Source organism: Camellia sinensis, chromosome 7 (assembly GCF_055761805.1).
Source record: "Camellia sinensis isolate YWXY chromosome 7, ASM5576180v1, whole genome shotgun sequence".
NCBI lineage: Eukaryota > Viridiplantae > Streptophyta > Magnoliopsida > Ericales > Theaceae > Camellia > Camellia sinensis.
The window spans coordinates 93516489-93537013 of record NC_138967.1 but is presented as its reverse complement, the minus strand read 5'-3'; the positions used below and the strand labels follow the sequence as shown (position 1 = coordinate 93537013).

Below are 20525 nucleotides of genomic sequence, written 5' to 3'. Positions count from 1 at the left end.
ACCAAAAATCTATGTCAAAGACCATAAGAGTGAGTAGGAATCCCTACCTCAAAAGATGACACCCAAAGAAGAAGATGACGAAAATGAAGTTGCTCCAAATCACAAGTTTCTCGGATCAAAATGTAGCCCTCAACGATCAACCCAACTTTTACAAAGGCCAAAGGGGAGGGAAGCACTCTAACTAGATCAAACCCTAGAGAGAAGGGAGTTTCTAGAGAGAGAAGCTCTCAAATGGCGGTTTGGAAAAGTAAGAGAGAGAGAGGAAGTGTAGAAAATGATTCAAAAATGCCCAGCTGCCCTCTGTTATACGACATTCCCGCTCAAGCGGAAAACACAACGCTCGAGTGTCAAGAACAAAAAACTAGATTCGCTCGAGTGCAAGTAAACCCGCTCGAGCGCCAAGACACAAGAATAAAGTACATCCGCTCGAGTGCAAAAACCAGTCCGCTTGAGCGTAGATTTCCCCCTCCCAGAACTTACACCCAAAAAGTACCACCCGCTCGAGCGCCAGAGTACCCGCTCGAGCGCGACCGCTCGAGCGTAAAGAAACCCGCTCGAGCGTGAAAAACATGCTTACAGAAGTTCTGCAGAGCACCAAAATACTGGGAGTGTGCAATCTCCGCTCGAGCGCAAGAAGACCCGCTCTAGCGGACCTCCTAAAAACTGGGCAACAAAGAATTGAAACCAAAGCCTAACCAACCTGTAACAACTTTACCCAATACATCCTAAAACTCAATCAAGCGGAATTAAAGGATGACAACAAGGTATACAACCACCAACATCATGGAACCCAAGTCCGGAAAACAATAAATACAGAAAGGTAAAATCGGAATCGCTATAACCTTTCCCCCTTAAAGAATTTTGTCCCCGAAATTAAATACAGGTTTTTCAAAAACAAGATTTTCTCAATTCCCAATAGTATTACAGGCGAAATTCAACAACTCGACCCATTACCGGTCATTCCATCTCTATTCAAGAGGCAATTCACCACATATCTCAATATGTATTAACAACATGCTTTTTCCGAAATTCAATAATTTCTACACACATGTTTCACAATTTTATACCATATTCAACATTCATGATATATCGCCATTTCTACAATACATTGAACACATGCAATGTTATAACAAATTTCCATTAACCAAAACATTCACAATGTTTTACAACTTAAGACACATATAATGTTCTCAAAGTTCAACGATATTACAAAATTACCAACGCATGGTTACACATCAGCAAACAAGTCCGGATATTTCTCGCGGACTTCCAACTCACGTTCCCAAGTGGCCTCCTCCACTCCATATATTTCCACAAAACCTTCACCAAAGGAATGGTCTTGCCACGCAGGACTTGATCCCGCCTATCCAAGACCCGAACCGGTCTCTCTTCATACGAGGCATCCTCATCTACCTCTAAGTCGGTCCAATCTAACACATGGGACGGATCTGGCTCATACTTCCGAAGCATACTCACATGAAACACGTCATGTACCCCGGACAACTGCGGTGGCAAAGCTAAACGATAAGCAACCTCCCCAATCCTCTCAAGGATCTCAAAGGGACCGATAAACCGAGGGGATAACTTCCTACTTTTCCCGAACCTCATCAAACCTCGCCTAGGTGATATTTTCAAGAAGACATGATCACATATCTCAAACGCCAAAGGCCTCCTCCTATGGTCGGCATAACTCTTTTGGCGACTCTGGGCTGTAACAAGCCTCCTACGGATAAGCTCAACTTTCTCCGTCATCTCCCTAACCAACTCCGGACCCAACAAAGGTGCATCACCCACCTCGGCCCAACACACTGGAGACCTACACGGCCGGCCATACAAGGCCTCAAACGGTGCCATACCGATGCTAGACTAAGAACTGTTGTTGTAGGCAAACTCTACCAAGGGCAAGTGCCTCTCCCACGTCCCACTAAAGTCAAGGACACAACCTCGAAGCATATCCTCAAGGATCTGAATAGTACGCTCAGACTGCCCGTCAGTCTGAGGATGATAAGTCGTACTAAAGGTCAACTTAGTGTCCAAGGCACTCTGCAAACTCTGCCACAACCTAGCAGTAAAACAAGGATCTCTATCTGAGACGATCGTCATTGGGACCCCGTGCAATCTCACTATGTCCCGAATATACAAGTCGGCGAGATGATCTACCGAATCTCTCACCCGCATAGGAATGAAGTGCGCCGACTTAGTCAACCGGTCTACAACCACCCAAATAGCATCACTACCCCGCTGAGTCCTCGGAAGGCCTACAACGAAGTCCATAGTGACATGCTCCTACTTCCACTCGGCAATAGGCAAGGGTTGCAACAAACCCGCTGGCCTCTGATGCTCGGCCTTCACTTGTTGACAAGTAAGGCACCTTGATACGAAAACAGCCACATCTCTCTTCATACCTCGCCACCAAAACTGGCGACCCAAATCCCGATACATCTTAGTGCCTCCTAGATGCACCACAAGGCGTGAATGATGGAACTCTCGGAGTACTTCCTCTCGGTAAGACTCCGGCACAAACAAATGGTCTCGGTATCTCACACTCAGGTTGGGATACACCATCAAACCCTTCTCAACCTTCCCACTGGAAATCTTCTCTCGGAGGGATTCTACCTCAAGGTCACCTATTTGTGCCTCTAACACTCGAGTCACAAGTGTAGGCTGCGCAATAACAGAAAACAAGGCCGCAGCCTCAACAGATTCCCCCAGAAGCAAAATCAAACTCGCCAAGTGCACCCAACATCTCCCATTCCCGGATGGCTATATAGGCTACATAAAGGTACTTCAAACTCTTGTGGTCCGAGAACACCTCGAACCTCTCACCATAAAGGTAGTGCCTCCAAATCTTTAAGGCGAAGATCACTGCTGCTAACTCTAGGTCGTGTGTAGGGTAATTCTTTTCGTGTATTTTCAACTGACGTGAGCCATAAGCTACCACTTTCCCCTCTTGCATCAACACACAACCCAAACCCTCTCATGAGGTATCACAATAAACCGCATAGCCCAACCCTCTCTCCGGAATAATCAAAACTGGAGCGGTAGTCAATCTAACTTTCAACTCTTGGAACGACGTTTTGCAAGTCTTACTCCACACAAACTTGACCCCTTTCCGCGTCAATCTAGTCAACGGCGAAGCTAGCCTGGAGAAATCTTTCACAAACCGACGGTAATACCCAGCTAATCCCAGGAAACTACGGATCTCAAACACACTCTTAGGCTGTGCCCAATCTTGCACTGCCTCTACCTTGGATGTATCAACAAACACCCCTTCCCCGGATACCACATGGCCTAAGAATTTGACCTCTCCTAGCCAGAACTCACACTTCCCAAACTTGGCATACAGCCTATGGGCTCTAAGTAATTCAAGCACCACTCTCAAGTATTCCTCGTGCTCCTCCTCAGCAGGCGAATAGATAAGAATGTCGTCCACGAAAACGACCACAAATCGATCAAAGAATTCTCGGAAGATCCGGTTCATCAAGTCCATAAAGACTACCGGTGCATTGGTAAGCCCAAATGGCATCACCAGAAACTCATAATGGCCATACCGCGTACGGAATGCCGTCTTAGGAATATCCTTCTCCCTGACCCTCAACTGGTGGTAACCCGATCTCAAGTCTATCTTAGAGAAACAACGGGAACCCTTCAACTGGTCAAACAAATCATCTATACGGGGCATAGGGTACTTATTCTTAACCGTAGCCCGATTCAACTTTCGGTAGTCGATACACAATCTCAAGGCACCATCTTTCTTTTTAACAAAGAGGGCCGGTGCTCCCCACGGCGAAACACTAGGGCGAACAAATCCCTTATCTAGCAATTCCTGGAGCTGAATCTTCAACTCACTCAACTCGGCTGGGGCAAAACGATAAGGTGCCATAGAAATCTGCGCTGTGCCGGGCACAAAATCAATAGAGAACTCTATCTCTCGGTGAGGTGGCAAACTAACGAGATCCTCGGGAAAAACATCCGAATACACACAAACCACCCTTGGCAATACAATCTGGGTCTCATCACAAGCACCACTCATAAAGCTAGCAAGTAGACCACTAAGCTTATTCCGCCCTCGCGGATCATACATCGGTGGCAACACACTACCAACCTGATCCCCCAAGAAATGGAAACACTCCCCGCTCAAGGTACAAACTGTGACCCTCTGGCGGTAACAATCAATAACAGCCCGGTATGACGATAGCTAGTCCATACCCAAAATAACATCAAAACCCTTCATGGGCATGACAACAAAAAGAAAAGAAAGCCTATGGTCGGCGACCTCTATATCACAACCTCTATATCTGTGTTTCAAAATCAATTCACCCCCAACAGGTGATACAACACAAATAGGTGATGCTAACTGTGCCAACTCCAACTCCAACAGAGATGCGAATGCAGCAGATACAAAAGAATGAGATGCACCCGTATCAATCAATACATTAGCAACCGAGTTACAAAACAGAAAGGTACCTCTCACTACTGATGGAGCCGGTGCTAGGTCCTGCGCGGTAACAGCATACACGCGCCCTGTAGGCCCCTGATCCACCTGCTCACTTCTAGGAGCAAAAGACTGCTGCACTGACTGGGATGACGAAGCTCCCGGATTGGCCCTCGAGGCCTGCACAGACTGAGCTGGCTGATAACTCTGCGTCTGCCTAGAACCAGACGCTCCTGAAGTGGCACTCAACTGTGGGCAATACCTCTTCAGGTGCCCAGGCTGACCACACTGATAGCAAGACAAAGGCTGGCCCCTGCCCTGACTCTGGCCCTGAGGTCTAGCTGAAGAAGAAGCAGCTCGCTGACCCCCTCCCTTCTGCGGGCAAACCGAAGAGTTGTGACCCAGCTGGCCACACGCGAAACAAGTCAAGCCTCCCTGACTACCTCTCCTAGAGCCCGCACTCGGCACTGGAAAGGTCGATCTAGCCAAACCACCCTGAGACTGCTGAGGGTTAGAACCCTTCTGTCTCCTGCCATTACCCTGACCATCTTGGCTCCTCTTGGAGCCTCTCTGCCTTTCATCCTCCTTCTGCATCATAATCTCCATATGAGCTGCAGCATCAACCAAACGTCTGTACTCTCGGATAAAGGACCCTCCAACTCTCAGCTTGAGTCCACGCCTCAACTTCCACTCAAACTCAAAACAACGGCGTTCCTCGGATGCCACAAGTTCAGGTGCAAACCTGGACAGACTAGTAAAAGTAGCCTCAAATTCGGCCACTGACAAGCCCTGCTGTTTAAGCTGGCAAAACGGCTCCCTCAGCTTCTCCCTAGCAGCTGAAGATAAAAACTTCTCCTGGAAGGTATTCACAAAAGCCTCCCATGCACCCCCAACGCTGCCCTTCTCGTACTTTCACCATTGACCCGCATCTCCCTTCAGTTGGAAGGATTCCAAGGTCACCTTTGGAGCCCCGTCCTCGATGCCAAACATCTCGAACGTCTTCTCCATCTGTTCCAACCACTCGTCAGCCTTAAATGGCTCCTTCAGATCCCCAACAAACTTGTCCAGTTTGGACCAGAAGAATTCCCTCTTCAAGAAGGAAGGCCCTGCCTCAGCTATGTGGGCCTGATCCTAATTCCCTGCTCATGAGAATACCCAAAGCTCCCACCATCTCTCGGGTCAAGGCACTCATAGCCTGCTGACCCGTTGGCTCGGCCACATTGGCCTGACCAACTCCCTCCTGCTGTGCCGGAATATCATCCGGTAAAGGCATCTCCTACCTACCACGCCTGCCATGCCTACCACGTCCTCGTCCTGACATTCTAATAAAGGTAACCAAGACTATTAGCACATTCACAAATGTGTCGAAGCTATAACACTCACGTCCTAATGCGTGGACAACTGTAATTCACTCCACATAAGCACATAATCACATAAGCAATTACGAATTTCATTCCCGGATAATGATAGTCCCGAGGCGTTAATAGAGTTCCGGTTAGAAACAGCATTGATCAAGTGCTTTTCTAACAAGACTCCCAAAAACCCAAGGATCCAATCAACATCTTAGAAACTACATTCCATACCCACATAGTCACATAAACATGTTATCATATAAGCACATAACACTACATCTAAGCCTCTATCAAGCGAGACAAACCCATTGTGATCCTAATCACTTCCCACGTACCCAAAGTATTCGAACCCGGTACGCTCTGATACCAAGTTGTAACGCCCTCAAAATAATACATAAAACCCATCACTAGAGACATGCATTGATATAAAAGAAACCAACCATTTCTATTCATCAGAGTAATTCTTACAACAGTATTACCTGTTAATAACAAAAGCAAATGCCCTATGGGCTTACAGCTTTCCAAGTCAACACCTGGTTATACAAAAGAAGAGTACTAACTCTATACAAAATAAGCCCTTGGCTTGATATACATGTAATACAAACAAAATAAACAAAAAGAGTCTTCAACTCTCATCATCATCCAAGCTATGCCCTTGGAGGTGGCATTCTACCTGTACTTGAAAATAATGTCCCATATAGGGTGAGCCAATGCCCAGTAGAAATATGCTAAACACAGTATGAGCAATAACTAAGACATTAGCAATTGATAAATGTTCAATTTCCATAAATCAATTCATAACCCATTTCCATTTCATGACCACTATGTTCATGTTTTATTTCAGTTTCCATTTCTTATCAATTTCACAATTTACATCAACGGCTCAGAACCTGGCCAACCACTTATATGAGACAGTGACTCATATTAAACGTTTCCCATTTTACAATAGATAAACATACTAGTTGTATCGACATCTCAACAGATAAGCATACAAGCTGTATCCACATTTCAATAGATATGTATATTAGCTATATCAACACTTCCAAAGATAAGCATATGAGCTGTATCAACACTTCCATAGATAAGCATATAAGCTGTATCAACACATTAACTGACAAGCATATGAGCTGTATCAGTGGAGTCCATCCCCTATCTCCTCCCAAGTAACATCCGGTTTAGAGGTCCATCCCCTATCTTCCCCTAAACCGTGGAGTACATCCCCTATCTCCTCCCCCACACACACAACGTATATACACAAAGGTCATATACACAATCAATCAATACATAACGTTAATGTATTCTATCAACCGTCATACTCTATGACATATCCAATTGATTAGTTTTAGTTTGCCTAATCATTATGCATTGTCTACAACAATCAAAACTACCCTTTACCGGTAGCCCAAGCAATTATTTCTAAACAGATAATAAAAGCTCCAACAGATAAAATATCAATGTTTTCGAAAGTGAGCGATTAATAAATCCAACTCCACTATTCTACTATATAATGAGCCAATTTCATTATTTCCAACTCAATTCCATATAACTACAATTTTCCCAAATTAATCATAACAATTAATTTATACAACCAATTAGGGTTTTCTACCCCATTTCCCAATATTGACCCAATGATCCATATATCAACAACCAACAACAATATCATTATTTTGAAATCCACAATACACATTTAGAATCAAAATAACAAAATCCTCTTTTAACATTTTGAAACCCTAAGTCCCAAAATTACCCGACTTCAACACTTTATCAAAACAACCAAAAATCTATGTCAAAGACCATAAGAGTGAGTAGGAATCCCTACCTCAAAAGATGACACCCAAAGAAGAAGATGACGAAAACGAAGTTGCTCCAAATCACAAGTTTCTCGGATCAAAATTTAGCCCTCGACGATCAACCCAACTTTTACAAAGGCCAAAGGGGAGGGAAGCACTCTAACTAGATCAAACCCTAGAGAGAAAGGAGTTTCTAGAGAGAGAAGCTCTCAAATGGCGGTTTGGAAAAGTAAGAGAGAGAGAGGAAGTGTAGAAAATGATTCAAAAATGCCCAGCTGCCCTCTGTTATACGACATTCCCGCTCGAGCGGAAAACACAACGCTCGAGCGTCAAGAACAAAAAACTAGATTCGCTCGAGCGCAAGTAAACCCGCTCGAGCACCAAGACACAAGAATAAAGTACATCCGCTCGAGCGCGAAAACCAGTCCGCTCGAGTGTAGATTTCCCCCTCCCAGAACTTACACCCAAAAAGTACCACCCGCTCGAGCGTAAAGAAACCCGCTCGAGCGTGAAAAACATGCTTGCAGAAGTTCTGCAGAGCACCAAAATACTGGGAGTGTGCAATCTCCGCTCGAGCGGACCTCCTAAAAACTGGGCAACAAAGAATTGAAACCAAAGCCTAACCAACCTGTAACAACTCTGCCCAATACATCCTAAAACTCAATCAAGCGGAATTAAAGGATGACAACAAGGTATACAACCACAAACATCACGGAACCTAAGTCCGGAAAACAATAAATACAGAAAGGTAAAACCGGAATCGCTATATTAAAAGTCATGATAGCTGATGGATAAAGAAATTACGTAGTTGCCGTGCTTGACCACCAAACACCACCATAGAAAGACTCAGCAGTGTGTATAAGAATGAGTAATACATTTCTTCCTTCTCCATCATCAAACTACTATCCTTCCTATACTCCCCTTTTCATATCTCTCCGAATCCTTCTACCTATAAGAAAACAAAATGAGTTGGCTTATGTTTGTTCTTCATCAATTTCTTCTGTTATTTCTCTTGTCTTCTTCTTCTTTTTCTACTTCTGCACGCCATACCTGCCTTGAGGACCAGAGATTTTCACTTCTCCAATTTAAAACAACATTTACCATAACTGCTAATGCCTCTTTAGGTTGTGAATCTGATTCTCATCCTAAAATGGTGTTTTGGAATGAGAGTAGTGATTGCTGCTCATGGGAGGGGGTCACGTGCGACTGGTCAAATGGTCATGTGATTGGACTTGACCTCAGTTGCAGCCACCTTCAGGGCACCATCCAACCCAACACCACCCTCTTCCACTTTCGTTACCTCCAAACCCTCAATCTTGCCTTCAATGACTTCAATTTCTCTACAATTTCACCTGATTTTGGCTCCTTTCCAAGTTTGACCCATCTCAACCTCTCTTACACTAATTTTACAAGCCGAATTCCTTCGAAAATCTCCCATCTGTCCAAATTGATTTCCCTTGATCTCTCTTATAATGAACTGGGGAGACTTGAACAACACACTTTCAATATGCTCCTTCGAAACCTAACCCAATTAAGAGAACTACACCTTGATTCGTTGAATATCTCTTCACCTTTACCTCATACTTTGCTAAATCTATCTTCTTTGACATCTCTTAGTCTTCGTAATTGTCAACTGCGCGGGAAATTCTCAGAAAACATTTTTCACTTTCCAAACCAACGAGAGCTCTATATGGGGGGAAATTGGGAACTCACAGGTAAACTCCCATACTTCAATGCAACTAGTTCCCTTCAGTTTCTTGATCTTGGTGACATAAGTTTTTCTGGCCAATTGCCTGAATCAATCAGCAATCTTAAAGCCTTGAATATTTTGTCCCTCTCCTACTACAACCTTTCGGGGTCCATTCCAGCTTCTGTTTGGAACCTTACAAAAATCACCGATTTAGACTTCTCGTCTAATAGTTTCAGCGGTCAAATCCCCTCATCAATTTCAAACCTTGCAAAGCTTAGAGGCTTGGATCTTTTCGTAAACAATTTGAACGGTCAAATGCCGGATTCCCTTGGCAACATGAGCCAACTTACTAATTTGTATCTTTTCGTAAACAATTTGAGCGGTCAAATACCGGATTCCCTTGGCAACATGAGCCAACTTACTAACTTGGCTCTTTTCGAAAACAATTTGAACGGTCAAATACCGGATTCCCTTGGCAACATGAGCCAACTAACTTCTCTCGATTTGAGTTATAACTCACTCAATGGGACAATACCATCTTCGTTGTTTGCTCTGCCTTCACTGGTTGAGATAGGATTGAGTAACAATAAGCTACAGGGACCAATTCCAGGATTAGTTTATGAACTCCAGAACCTAACATACTTGTGGGTTTCATCAAATAACTTAAGTGGTGTAGTGGATCTAGATAAGCTTCTAAAGCTTAAAAATCTGATCGTTCTTGATCTCTCATATAATGGTCTCTCATTGAGCATCAACAACAGTGTCAACTCTACCTTGACCAACTTTGAAACTATAAGATTAGCTTCTTGCAACTTGAGCGAATTCCCAAACTTCTTGAGAGAACAAGCCAGATTGAGCTATCTAGACCTTTCAAACAACCAAATTCATGGTGAAGTTCCAAAATGGTTATTCAATGTTGGGAAAGATTCATTGCAAACTTTAAATCTTTCACATAATTGTCTTTCAAGTTTAGAGCATCTTCCATGGAAGAATCTGGAATATATTGACCTGCACTCCAACTTACTCCAAGGATCACTCCCTATTCCACCTAACTTCACATATGTTTTCTCTATCTCAAACAATAAAGTGACCGGAGAAATCCCTACATTGATTTGCAATCTGAGGTGGCTTGGAGTTCTTGATTTGTCTAATAACAGTTTGAGTGGGTTGATTCCACAATGTTTGGAAAACTTCAGCAATAGTCTATCGGTGCTGAATTTAGGGAGCAATAGATTTCGTGGTACCTTTACTACGACATTTACAAAAGGAAACGTGCTGAGGAATCTTAACTTGAATGAAAACCAAATTGAAGGATAAGTTTCGCGATCTCTGCTCAATTGTAAAGACTTGGAAGTTCTAGATCTTGGAAAAAACAAGATAAATGATACATTCCCCCACTGGTTGGGAACTTTTCGAAACTTGCAAGTTCTTGTCTTGAGATTTAATAGGTTTCATGGTCACATAGGTACCTTCAAGACCAAGGGCAAACATCCTTTCCCTAAGTTAAGAATTATCGACGTATCTTACAATGAGTTCACTGGCCTTTTGCCAACAAATTATATCAAACAATTTCGAGCTATGATCAATGTTGATGAACATGAAATGAAATTGAAATACATGGGTGACAACTATTATCAAAATTCTGTGGTGGTGATGATTAAAGGATATGAGATTGAATTATCAAGAATCTTAACAGTCTTATCAATCATTGATTTTTCAAGAAATAAATTCCAAGGAGAGATTCCGAAATCCATTGGGAGGCTTAATTCACTTCGGGGTCTTAACATATCTCATAACAATCTTACAGGTCATATCCCAACTTCACTTGGAAATTTGAAAAACCTTGAATCGTTGGACCTTTCCTCAAACAAGCTTGTTGGGGAGATTCCCCAGCAATTGACAAATTTGATGTTTCTTGAGGTACTAAACCTTTCGGAGAACTAACTAGCAGGACCAATTCCTCAAGGGAGGCAGTTTTAAACATTTGAAAATGATTCATATAGTGGGAACTTGGCTTTATGTGGAATCCCCTTGTCAAAGAAATGCAAGGAACTACAGGCACTGCCACTGCCACCAACAATCCAACAAGACAAGAATTCAAACAAGTCAAGTGGATTTAGCTGGCAAGTTGTAGTGATGGGGTATGGATGTGGCTTTGTATTTGGAATGGTTATGGGATATCTTATGTTTCTAACTCGAAGTCCAGAATGGTTGATGAAAATTGTTGAAGGAAAACAATATAAAAAGGTGAAAAGGTCCAAGAAGAGTGCCCACTGATGCTGTAAAGGAAGAAATCAGCAAAAACAAATGGCGTGATTTAGGTAAGTAGAATTTGTTTTTAAAGCATTACTTTGTTGAATTATCTTTTATGGTTTCTATGTATATACGATTATTGAGTTGCTAATGTGTTTATTTCAAAACTAGATCTGTTCCATTAAGTAGCACAATAAAGCAATGGTGTCCACTTGAAGGGGTGTCTCATGTAGTTGTTACATTTGACTCCATGTGCATCCGGATAGCAGCTATGCAGGATCACTTCCAAAGATTTTACCCTTGTTGCTGTATTGAGTTCTAAAGATTTGTTAAGCTGTTTAGTTTTCTTAAAGCACGAGTTAAATAAGAGTTGCATATCATGACTCTTTCTTGTTTCTTTTCTCACATCATGTAGCAACCTTTAAAGATCTGTACTTTTTGTATATGCTGCTTTTAAATTGGATTTCAGTCAAACTTGGCCTTGCTGAGTTTTTTAACTTTAAAATGCAATCTTAAAAGTTACAACTCAAACCATTCCCCTTGTTTCATTCTTAATCATTTTTGAATGACAAAATTGTTGGCTATTTGATAGAGAATTTGCATTGAAAATCATGATGTGTTACTCCTTTTTAAAATTTTGCCAAGTTTGCTTGTTGGGAGGTAGAAACATTCCCAATTCAATGGCGACTAAGGGATCACACTGAAGATATTGTCTAGCACTTGTTTCTATTGAAACGTGGGAATTTTGTGATTAATTACAGTAGGAAAATGGCAATTTTGAGAGTATTGATTGGAAATGTTATTCATAAGCGAGAAAAGAATCATGGAAATACAATGAATAGTGGGGTTTACTTTTTTGAATTGTGATAGTTTGGTGTACTATATTGTTGTATTTTCTCTGCCAACTCTGCCCAATACAATAAACTTTTAACTGAATGATTGTTATAAACATTAAAAAAGAGGATGGCAGTTATTGGTAAGTCAACTGATCTTAATGTGTCTTGTTGTTCCCTTCAGTTTCTGGCTATGGGCGGAGCTCCTCCAGTTTGGATGTCCAAATTCCACAACCAATCCGAATATTCAAACTGGACGTTTAGTTTAGTACAAGCAATAGATGCTTGTCGCATTGAAACTTTTTATAAATTAATGGTTAAGATTTTGTCTGCTTATTTACTAATTAACAATTAGATCCAAATAAAAAGCTTGACCCAATATTTAATATGTTAATAGGTAGACAATCTGATTGCTCAAACAACATTCTTTAGTCAATATTCAGATTGGAAAGAAGCCATTCTCTTTGAATTATCTGTAGGAGCATTGGATAATTTTTCTTCTCAAACTAATTTTTTTCTGACCAACTACCTAATTCAATCAACAATCTTTGATCCTTAAGTAGTTTGTACCTCTCTTATTTTGCAACTTTTTAGTATTGCCATTTTTTTTTAAAAATGATTTTGTTATGATTTTTACCACAGTAAAACATGTCTGTGAAATACATAATTCAACAACATAACATTAAAATTAAAGTAAAATGACATTAAAATATTACGTTTTTATTTTAAACTACACATCCTAAAACGATATCATTTTAGTTTAGCTTTAAGCTTATAAGATATATTCATCCACTTTTTAAGGTCCATTAGATATTGCACAACATACTAACTTCAACATTTCTAAAAACAATTTAAATGAATGGATATCAGATATTTCTTGGATAATCTTAAGATTGTATTTTGATCTTAAATTTATGAAAAAAATTGTGAAGTTGTGAAGAAAGAAAACACAAAAAATAAGGATAGTTTTCTTGGGCACTACCAAGTGGGTGAACTAGTTATCTTTTTCCCAAATATCAAAACTTGGATAAAAGGCAGTTTTAATATCCAAAGTATGCGATCTTTGTTATTTTAGTTCCTTAAGTTTCAATTTTGTCATTTTGGTTCTCAAAATTGTCAATTTGAATCAATTTGGTCATAACTCTAATGTCCGTCTATATTGTTAACGGGAACAATATGACTAAAAGATAATTTTAGGCCCTAAAGTCATTCCTTATCATTTTAGTCCCTTAAGTTTTAACTTTTATCATTTTGGTCCTAAAAGTTGTCAATTTGAGTCAATTTAGTCCTAGCTCCAATCATATTATGCCACATGTTTATTTACCTTGAATATATACCCTATTGTACTGTATCACCATACACAACATCTTCCTCATTTTTTTGAATGACTAAAATACCATTTCCCGTCCATTTTACATAACAAAACTAGACATATGGTTTAAATTAAAAACAAATGAAAATAATATGGTTTAAATTAACAAAGCTAAACACTCAAAATTTATTTTGTTAGAAGGCTCAAACCTAGGATTTTTTTTTTAATTGTCCCTATGTTTTTTACTCCAATTATAAATTTTTTGTTGGTGCTACTGTTGTCATGAGTAGAGCGTATTAGGATTTTATGTTTAGTTGTTCATGCCAATTTCGTATCACCTGGTTGGTTGTACTTAAAAAACTATAATTAGTGAATGAAACCATTTTTGTTTTTTTTTTTCCTTAACTTTATGTGCAACAATTTCTTATCCCCAAGTTCAATATATTGAGCTCGAGCCAGCCTTGAGCGCACAAAATTGGGCTAGAGGTCGGACTTGGGAAGGTTTAGACAACTCTAAGCACAACTTGGGCAACCCCTCAACCCAACTGAATATGCTTGAGTTGCACCCTTAGTTAAAATTTCCTAAAATTGCATGCAAAGAAATTGGCTATACAAATCAATCAATTTTCATTGTAAATGTAACAAGACTTCATTCCCCAATGTTAAATTTTTCCCCCCTTAATGCTGCGTTTGGTTAGGGGATTTGATAAGGGATTTAGAAAGGGAAAGGGAAAAGGAAAAGGAAAATGTGTGTGAAACTTAGTGAAATGTAAGCATATTTTATTCACATTTCACTTATCTTTTCCTTTTCCCTTTCCAAACCTCCCAACCAAACACAGCGTAAATGTCTATCTTGAAAGTAGACTCTTCACATCTATAACTTAATTTGGAGCTCTAAAGAATTGAAAATTTTGATTATAAAAATGAGTGCATGGGATCATATCTCAATATTTCATCAAAATTAAAATGAAAAATTGTTACACAAGGATGGAAAAGGTTTGTATAAAGTTAATATGCAGAGCCTGAGGGTAGACCTTGTATTGGATGACTTGGAAATCTCTCTCTCTCTCTTTCTCATAGTATGCGTTCGGCCACTTTGAAAGTTTAACATGTGTCCACCTTAAACTACTTATTTCCAGCCACATTCCTTAAGTAATATCCCACCTACCCAGGTTGGTTTTTGTTCCATCTCTCGAGCAATTCCAGTCTCAAACTGTGCATTACTTGCTTAGTAATACAAACTCTAACTTTTTTCATGACTTATGGCCAACCTTTGCTAGCTTTGGGGCCACTAGAATTACCACTCTATCTGTTTTGGTAAAATATATTTTGTTACTGAAAACATTTATTACAAATAAAAAAACAATTATTTTTCAACATTTGATTCTGACCTTAAAATTAATGTGCTAGTGATTGTGGGTAAGATAGTGGCGGTGGCAGTGATGGGGCATAAATTGTGGTGGTAGTGTTGGCGGTAATAGTGGTAGGGTGGTGGAGGTGGAGATCATCTCATGTCATTAGTAGGACAGGAGTTTAGTTCAAAAAATATTTTTCACCCAAATACACTTCTTTTCATGATCAACGGAAAATGTTTCAGTTGATTTTCATTTTTGGTCGTACCAAACATTGATGGAAGACAAGCTTGTTTGAAGAGTGGATAATTACAATTTGCATGGTTGCCTTACTTGACAAGCTTCACCAGAGAAAGACTTACTGTTACTTAGCAGTGTGTATAAGAAGAATACATTTTCTTTTATCCCTCTCCATCATCAAATATCCAACTTATTTATTTTCATATCTTTGATTCCCATAAGGAGAAATGAGTTGGCAAATATTGCTTCATCAATTTATGTTGTTTCTCTCATTTTCTCAAGTTCTTACATGTATCTTGGTCTTCTTCTACTTTTGCATGCCCCACATGCCTTGAGGATCAGAGATTCACACTATTCCACCTATCACCACAATTGCTTTCTCCATCTCAAACAATAAATTGACAGGAGATATATTTCCTTTAATTTGCATAATCTAAACTTTAATTTCCTTTAAAGTTCTTGATCTGTCTAATAACAATTTCAGTGGTATTATTCCACATTGTTTCAGAAACTTTAGCAATAGTCTTCCAGTGATGAATTTAGGGATGAATAGCTTTCATGGAACCTTTACTGCAGCATTTACAACAGGTAACATGCTGGGGAATCTTTACATGAATGAAAACCATATTGAAGGACAAGTTCTGCGATCTTTGCTCAATTGTGAACACTTGGAAGTTCTAGTTCTTGGAATAAACAAGATAAATGATACATTCCCCTACTGGTTAGGAACTCTTCTGGAATTGCAGGTATGGTCTTGAGATTTAATAGATTTCATGGTCACATAGACTTTAAGACCAAGAGTAAAGTTCCTTTCACTAAGTTGAGGATTATTGACATATCTTACAGTGAGTTCAGTGGCCTTTTGCCAACCAATTATATTGAAAAATTTGAAGCAATGATGAATGTCGATGAACATGCAATGAAATTGAAATACATGGGTGATATCTATTATTACAATTATGTGGTGATGATTATGAAAGGACATGAGATTGAATTTTCAAGAATCTTAACCATTATCTCAATCATTGATTTATCGAGGAACAAATTTATAGGAGAGATTTCGAAATCCATTGGGAGGCTTAATTCACTTCAAGATCTTAACGTATCTCATAACAACCTCAAAGGCCACATCGCAACTTCACTTGGAAATTTGTAAAACCTTGAATCATTGGATCTATCCTCAAACAAGTTGACAAGTTTGATGTTTCTTGAGGTACCAAACCTTTCAGTTAATCAACTATTGTGACCAATTCCTCAAGGGAGCCAGTTTAATACATTCGAAAAAGATTCATATTGTGGGAACTTGGTCTTGTGTGGATTTCCCTTATCAGAGAAATGTGAAAATAATGAAGAAGAAGCAAATTAAAACTTTGTAAGCGAATTTAACTGGAAAGTTGTAGTGATGGGATATGAATGTGGATTTTATGGGATATCTTATGTTTGTAACTTGAATACCAGAATGGCTTATGAAAACTGTTGAAGGAGGACAATATAAGAAGGTGAAAAGGTCTAAGAAGAGTACCCACTGATGCAGTGAAAGAAGAATCAGCAAAAACAAATGGTGTTAGTAGGTAAGTGGAAATAATATTTGAAGCATTACTTTGTTGAATTACCTTTTATGGTTTCTATCCATAAGCTATAGTTGAGTTCCTAATGTTTTTATTCAAAACTAGATCTATTCCATTTAGTAGCACAATAAAGCAATGGTGTCCAGTTGAAGGGGTTTCTCACCTAGCTACTGCATTTGAGTGTATGTGCATCCAAATAGCAGCTATGCAGGATCACTCAAAAGCTTTACCCTTGCTGTTCTGGTGAAGTCTAAAGCTTTGTTAAGCTGTCTAGCTTTCTTAAAGCGCTGAGTTAAATAAGAGTTTCATGTCATGACTCTTTGTTGTTTCTTTTCTCGCATCATGTACTACCTTTAGAGATTTGCACTTTTGTATGTAGTTGCTTTTAAATTAGATTTCTGTCACAGAAGACTAAACCTTGACAAGTTTTGAAGTTTTAAATGCAAAGTTGCTACTGAAACCATTCCTCTTGGTACATTCTTAATCATTTTTGAATGACTGAAATGTTGGGTATTGGACAGAGAATTCACATTGAAAATAATGGCGTGTTTCTCCTTGTTGAAATGTTGCAAAGTTTGCTTGTAGGGAGGTCAAACATTCTCAATTCAATGGCGATTAAGGGATCACCCTGGAGATATTGACTAGCACTTATTGAGACATGGGAATTTTGTGATTAATTATAGTAGGAAAATGGCGATATGGACAATATTGATTAGAAATGTTGTTCATAAGCTAGAAAAAAACCATGGAAATAATTGCTGATTATAGATGACACGATTGGATGAATGAGGGAAACTTGGCTCACACATACACAGTGGGGTTTTCTTTTTTTTCCCAACTGGTGGTAGTTTGGTGTACTAGAATTGTCATTCATTATATCCTGAGAAGCTAATCTGCCTTTTTATATTGTTGTAGTTTCTCTGCTAATCTCCCAAATACAATCAACTATTAAATGACTATTATAAACATTAAAAAAGAGGAAAATTCTATAATACGTACCCTTTTTGAGGTGTTGGAAAATTCTATGCCCAGTTATGATCTTTGTTGTCTTTGGTTATGTCCAGTTATGTTGGTTATGACTCATTGTAGTGTTAGTTATGACTTAATTATGACTCATAATTTTTCCCTTAAGGACAGCTTGTTCAAGAAGAAGAAAGAGAAGCATATGGAGGTTATTTTCCAGCTACTTCAAATTGGACAGCTTGTTCAAGAAGAAGTAAGTGCTGTTGATTTAATGCCTAATAGCTTTTACTCTTTTTTATGTTTCTTTTTTCTTCTTCTAATTCATATATGCATATTATTCATTTTCCCCCCTCAAGTAGAGTGAACTACTCCAAGTTTGACTTGACTCTTAAATGCCTTCTTCATACTTTGGAATAAATAATCTTTGTACAAAAAAACCAAAGCAATCAGCAATCATTCTTCTTCTTCTTCTACTTTCCTTTCTTTTTATTTTTTTCTTTTTTCACTATAGGAAATATCTATTTTGGAGGCGTACTTTTAACGGCGTTTTTTAAAACGTCACTGTTCCTAGTATTTAAGGACGTTTCATAAACGTCACAATTTTCTTTAATTAAAACGGCGCCATTTCATGAATAGAAGACGTTTATAAACGTCTTCAAATAGGTTATGTCCCACTCACTCCTTCTCTACCTCTTTTTCACCTTTATTTTGAATTTGATAAGCGAAAACGAAAATCTCAAGCTCTCTCTCTCTCCTCTCTCTGTGTGTGCTGTCTAAGATTTTCAAAATCGAAGTCAGAGCCATTTCGAAGATCTCACATCGGTGATTCATCAGAGTCGTTTCGAAGTTCTCTCTCAAAATCGATTCAAATTGGTCTCAGTGATTCAGATCTCGAAATTTTAAAATTTTGAGTTCATATCTGAGTTCATATCACTTCGATTTTGATTCAGATCTCAGCGATTCAGATCGATCTTGGTGATTCATATCTCAAAATCGAAATCGAAGTTCATCTCAGTGATTCAAATCGGTGAGCTCCACTGTCTCTCTCTCTCTCTCTGTGTGCTGTCTAAACCCTGATTATTGCAGAGATTCAGATTAGTCTCAGTGATTTAGATCGGTGATTCATCAGAGATTTCAAAGTTCTCTCTCGAAATTGAAATCGGAGTTCATCTCAGCGATTCCGATCGGTGAGCTCAACTCTCTCTCTCTCTTTCTCTCTCTCTCTCTCTATCTTTGTCTCTCTCTCTTAAGGTGAAATCAATCCTGTGAAATTCTATGAATGGTTTCGATATTTGATTTGAAACGATCATGTCATTGTAGTAACCCACATTCATGCCTTAATCATGTTCATGTACATATGCATGATTTTGTCTTGTTAAGCTTGCATTTGCAGACTTTGACTTGTTTTGGCTTAAGTAAGGTACCTGCCTTGTTTTGTGCTTATGTGATATGTCTAAGTGTTGCTGCATGCTTTGCTCCTTCCTTGATGTGAAGCCTAGGTCACGCCAAGCCTAAGTTATGTTAGTCGATGTTAGGCCAAGCCTAGGTTACGTTATGTCACGCCCTCAAAATAAACCCATTATATACATATACAATTGACATGCATTATTTAAAGAAAACAATTTATTAATTCATTCATCAGAGTATTACAAAATAAAAGCATTACATGTAACATCGAATAAAATGCCCTACAGGCTTACATCTTTCCAAGCCAACCCTTGGATACAAAAAGATGAGTTATAACTCAATACAAGAAAAATCCTAGGCTTGGATGTTTACATGTACTAATAAATAAAGACAATTAACTAAAGATAGTCTTCAAAATCCAAGTCCCTTCCAAGCTAAGTCCTTGGAGGTAGCTTATCACCTGAACCTGAAAATGATGTTCCCATATAGGGTGAGCCACAGCCCAGTAGAAATATACTAAACCACATATAAGCAATGAATAAAGCAATAGTATTCAACAGGTGGTTAACCAAGGTAACCAATTACTTCATTTTACAGTCTCATGACACTATTGTCTAAACCACGTTTTACTTTCCAATTTTATCAACATGGCTCAGAACCTGGCCAAACTTACAACAGTGAATTAAATATATCATATTCACATCCTTCCAATATCAACAAACAAATGAGACTCAAGCTCAAATCAAAACACTTCATACTTCCAGATTGATACACATTTTAGTGCTGTATCAATAAAACACTTCTATATAAATAAGCACACATAAAAGTGATGCTAATGGAGTCCATCCCCTATCTCCTCCCAAACAAAATCCGGTTTAGAGGTCCATCCCCTATCTTCCCCTAAACCGTGGAGTACATCCCCTATCTCCTCCCACACAAAACAATGTATGCAAATGCAATGCTCAATCAACACACATATTTTCTGTATCAATGCAATAGACAAAATTAATGACTTAACCAATGTGATTAGTTTCAGTTATTCCTAATCCACATGCAATGTCTACAACAATCACGACTATCCTCCACCGATAGCCCAAAACAGTTATTTCTAAACTGAAAATAACTATGTCAACAATTCAATAGACAAATGTTTCAAATTATCCAACTACGCCATTTAATCCATAAATTCCCCAATTCCATGAATTTAACCATCTTTTCCCAATTCCATGAATTTAACTATCTTTTCCCAATTCCATACAAATTAATTTAATAATACAACCAGGGTTTTTCCCAAAATTTTCCAAAGTATCCCCAACATATCAAAATACCA

General features: G+C 39.1%; 1 protein-coding gene across 1 annotated transcript; it reads left to right on the top strand.

The window, feature by feature from the left end:
• Positions 1–8727: 8727 nt before the first annotated feature.
• On the top strand, positions 8728–10584 carry LOC145795956 (receptor-like protein 6). Its single transcript, XM_082880908.1, has one exon. It carries the CDS (start codon positions 8728–8730, stop codon positions 10582–10584), a length of 1857 nt encoding a protein of 618 aa, XP_082737034.1.
• The last annotated feature ends 9941 nt before the right edge of the window (positions 10585–20525 follow it).

Bases quoted from the DNA above. Each gene is read 5' to 3' on its own strand.
- LOC145795956 (XM_082880908.1), top strand. From the start codon at position 8,728: ATGGTGTTTTGGAATGAGAGTAGTGATTGCTGCTCATGGGAGGGGGTC.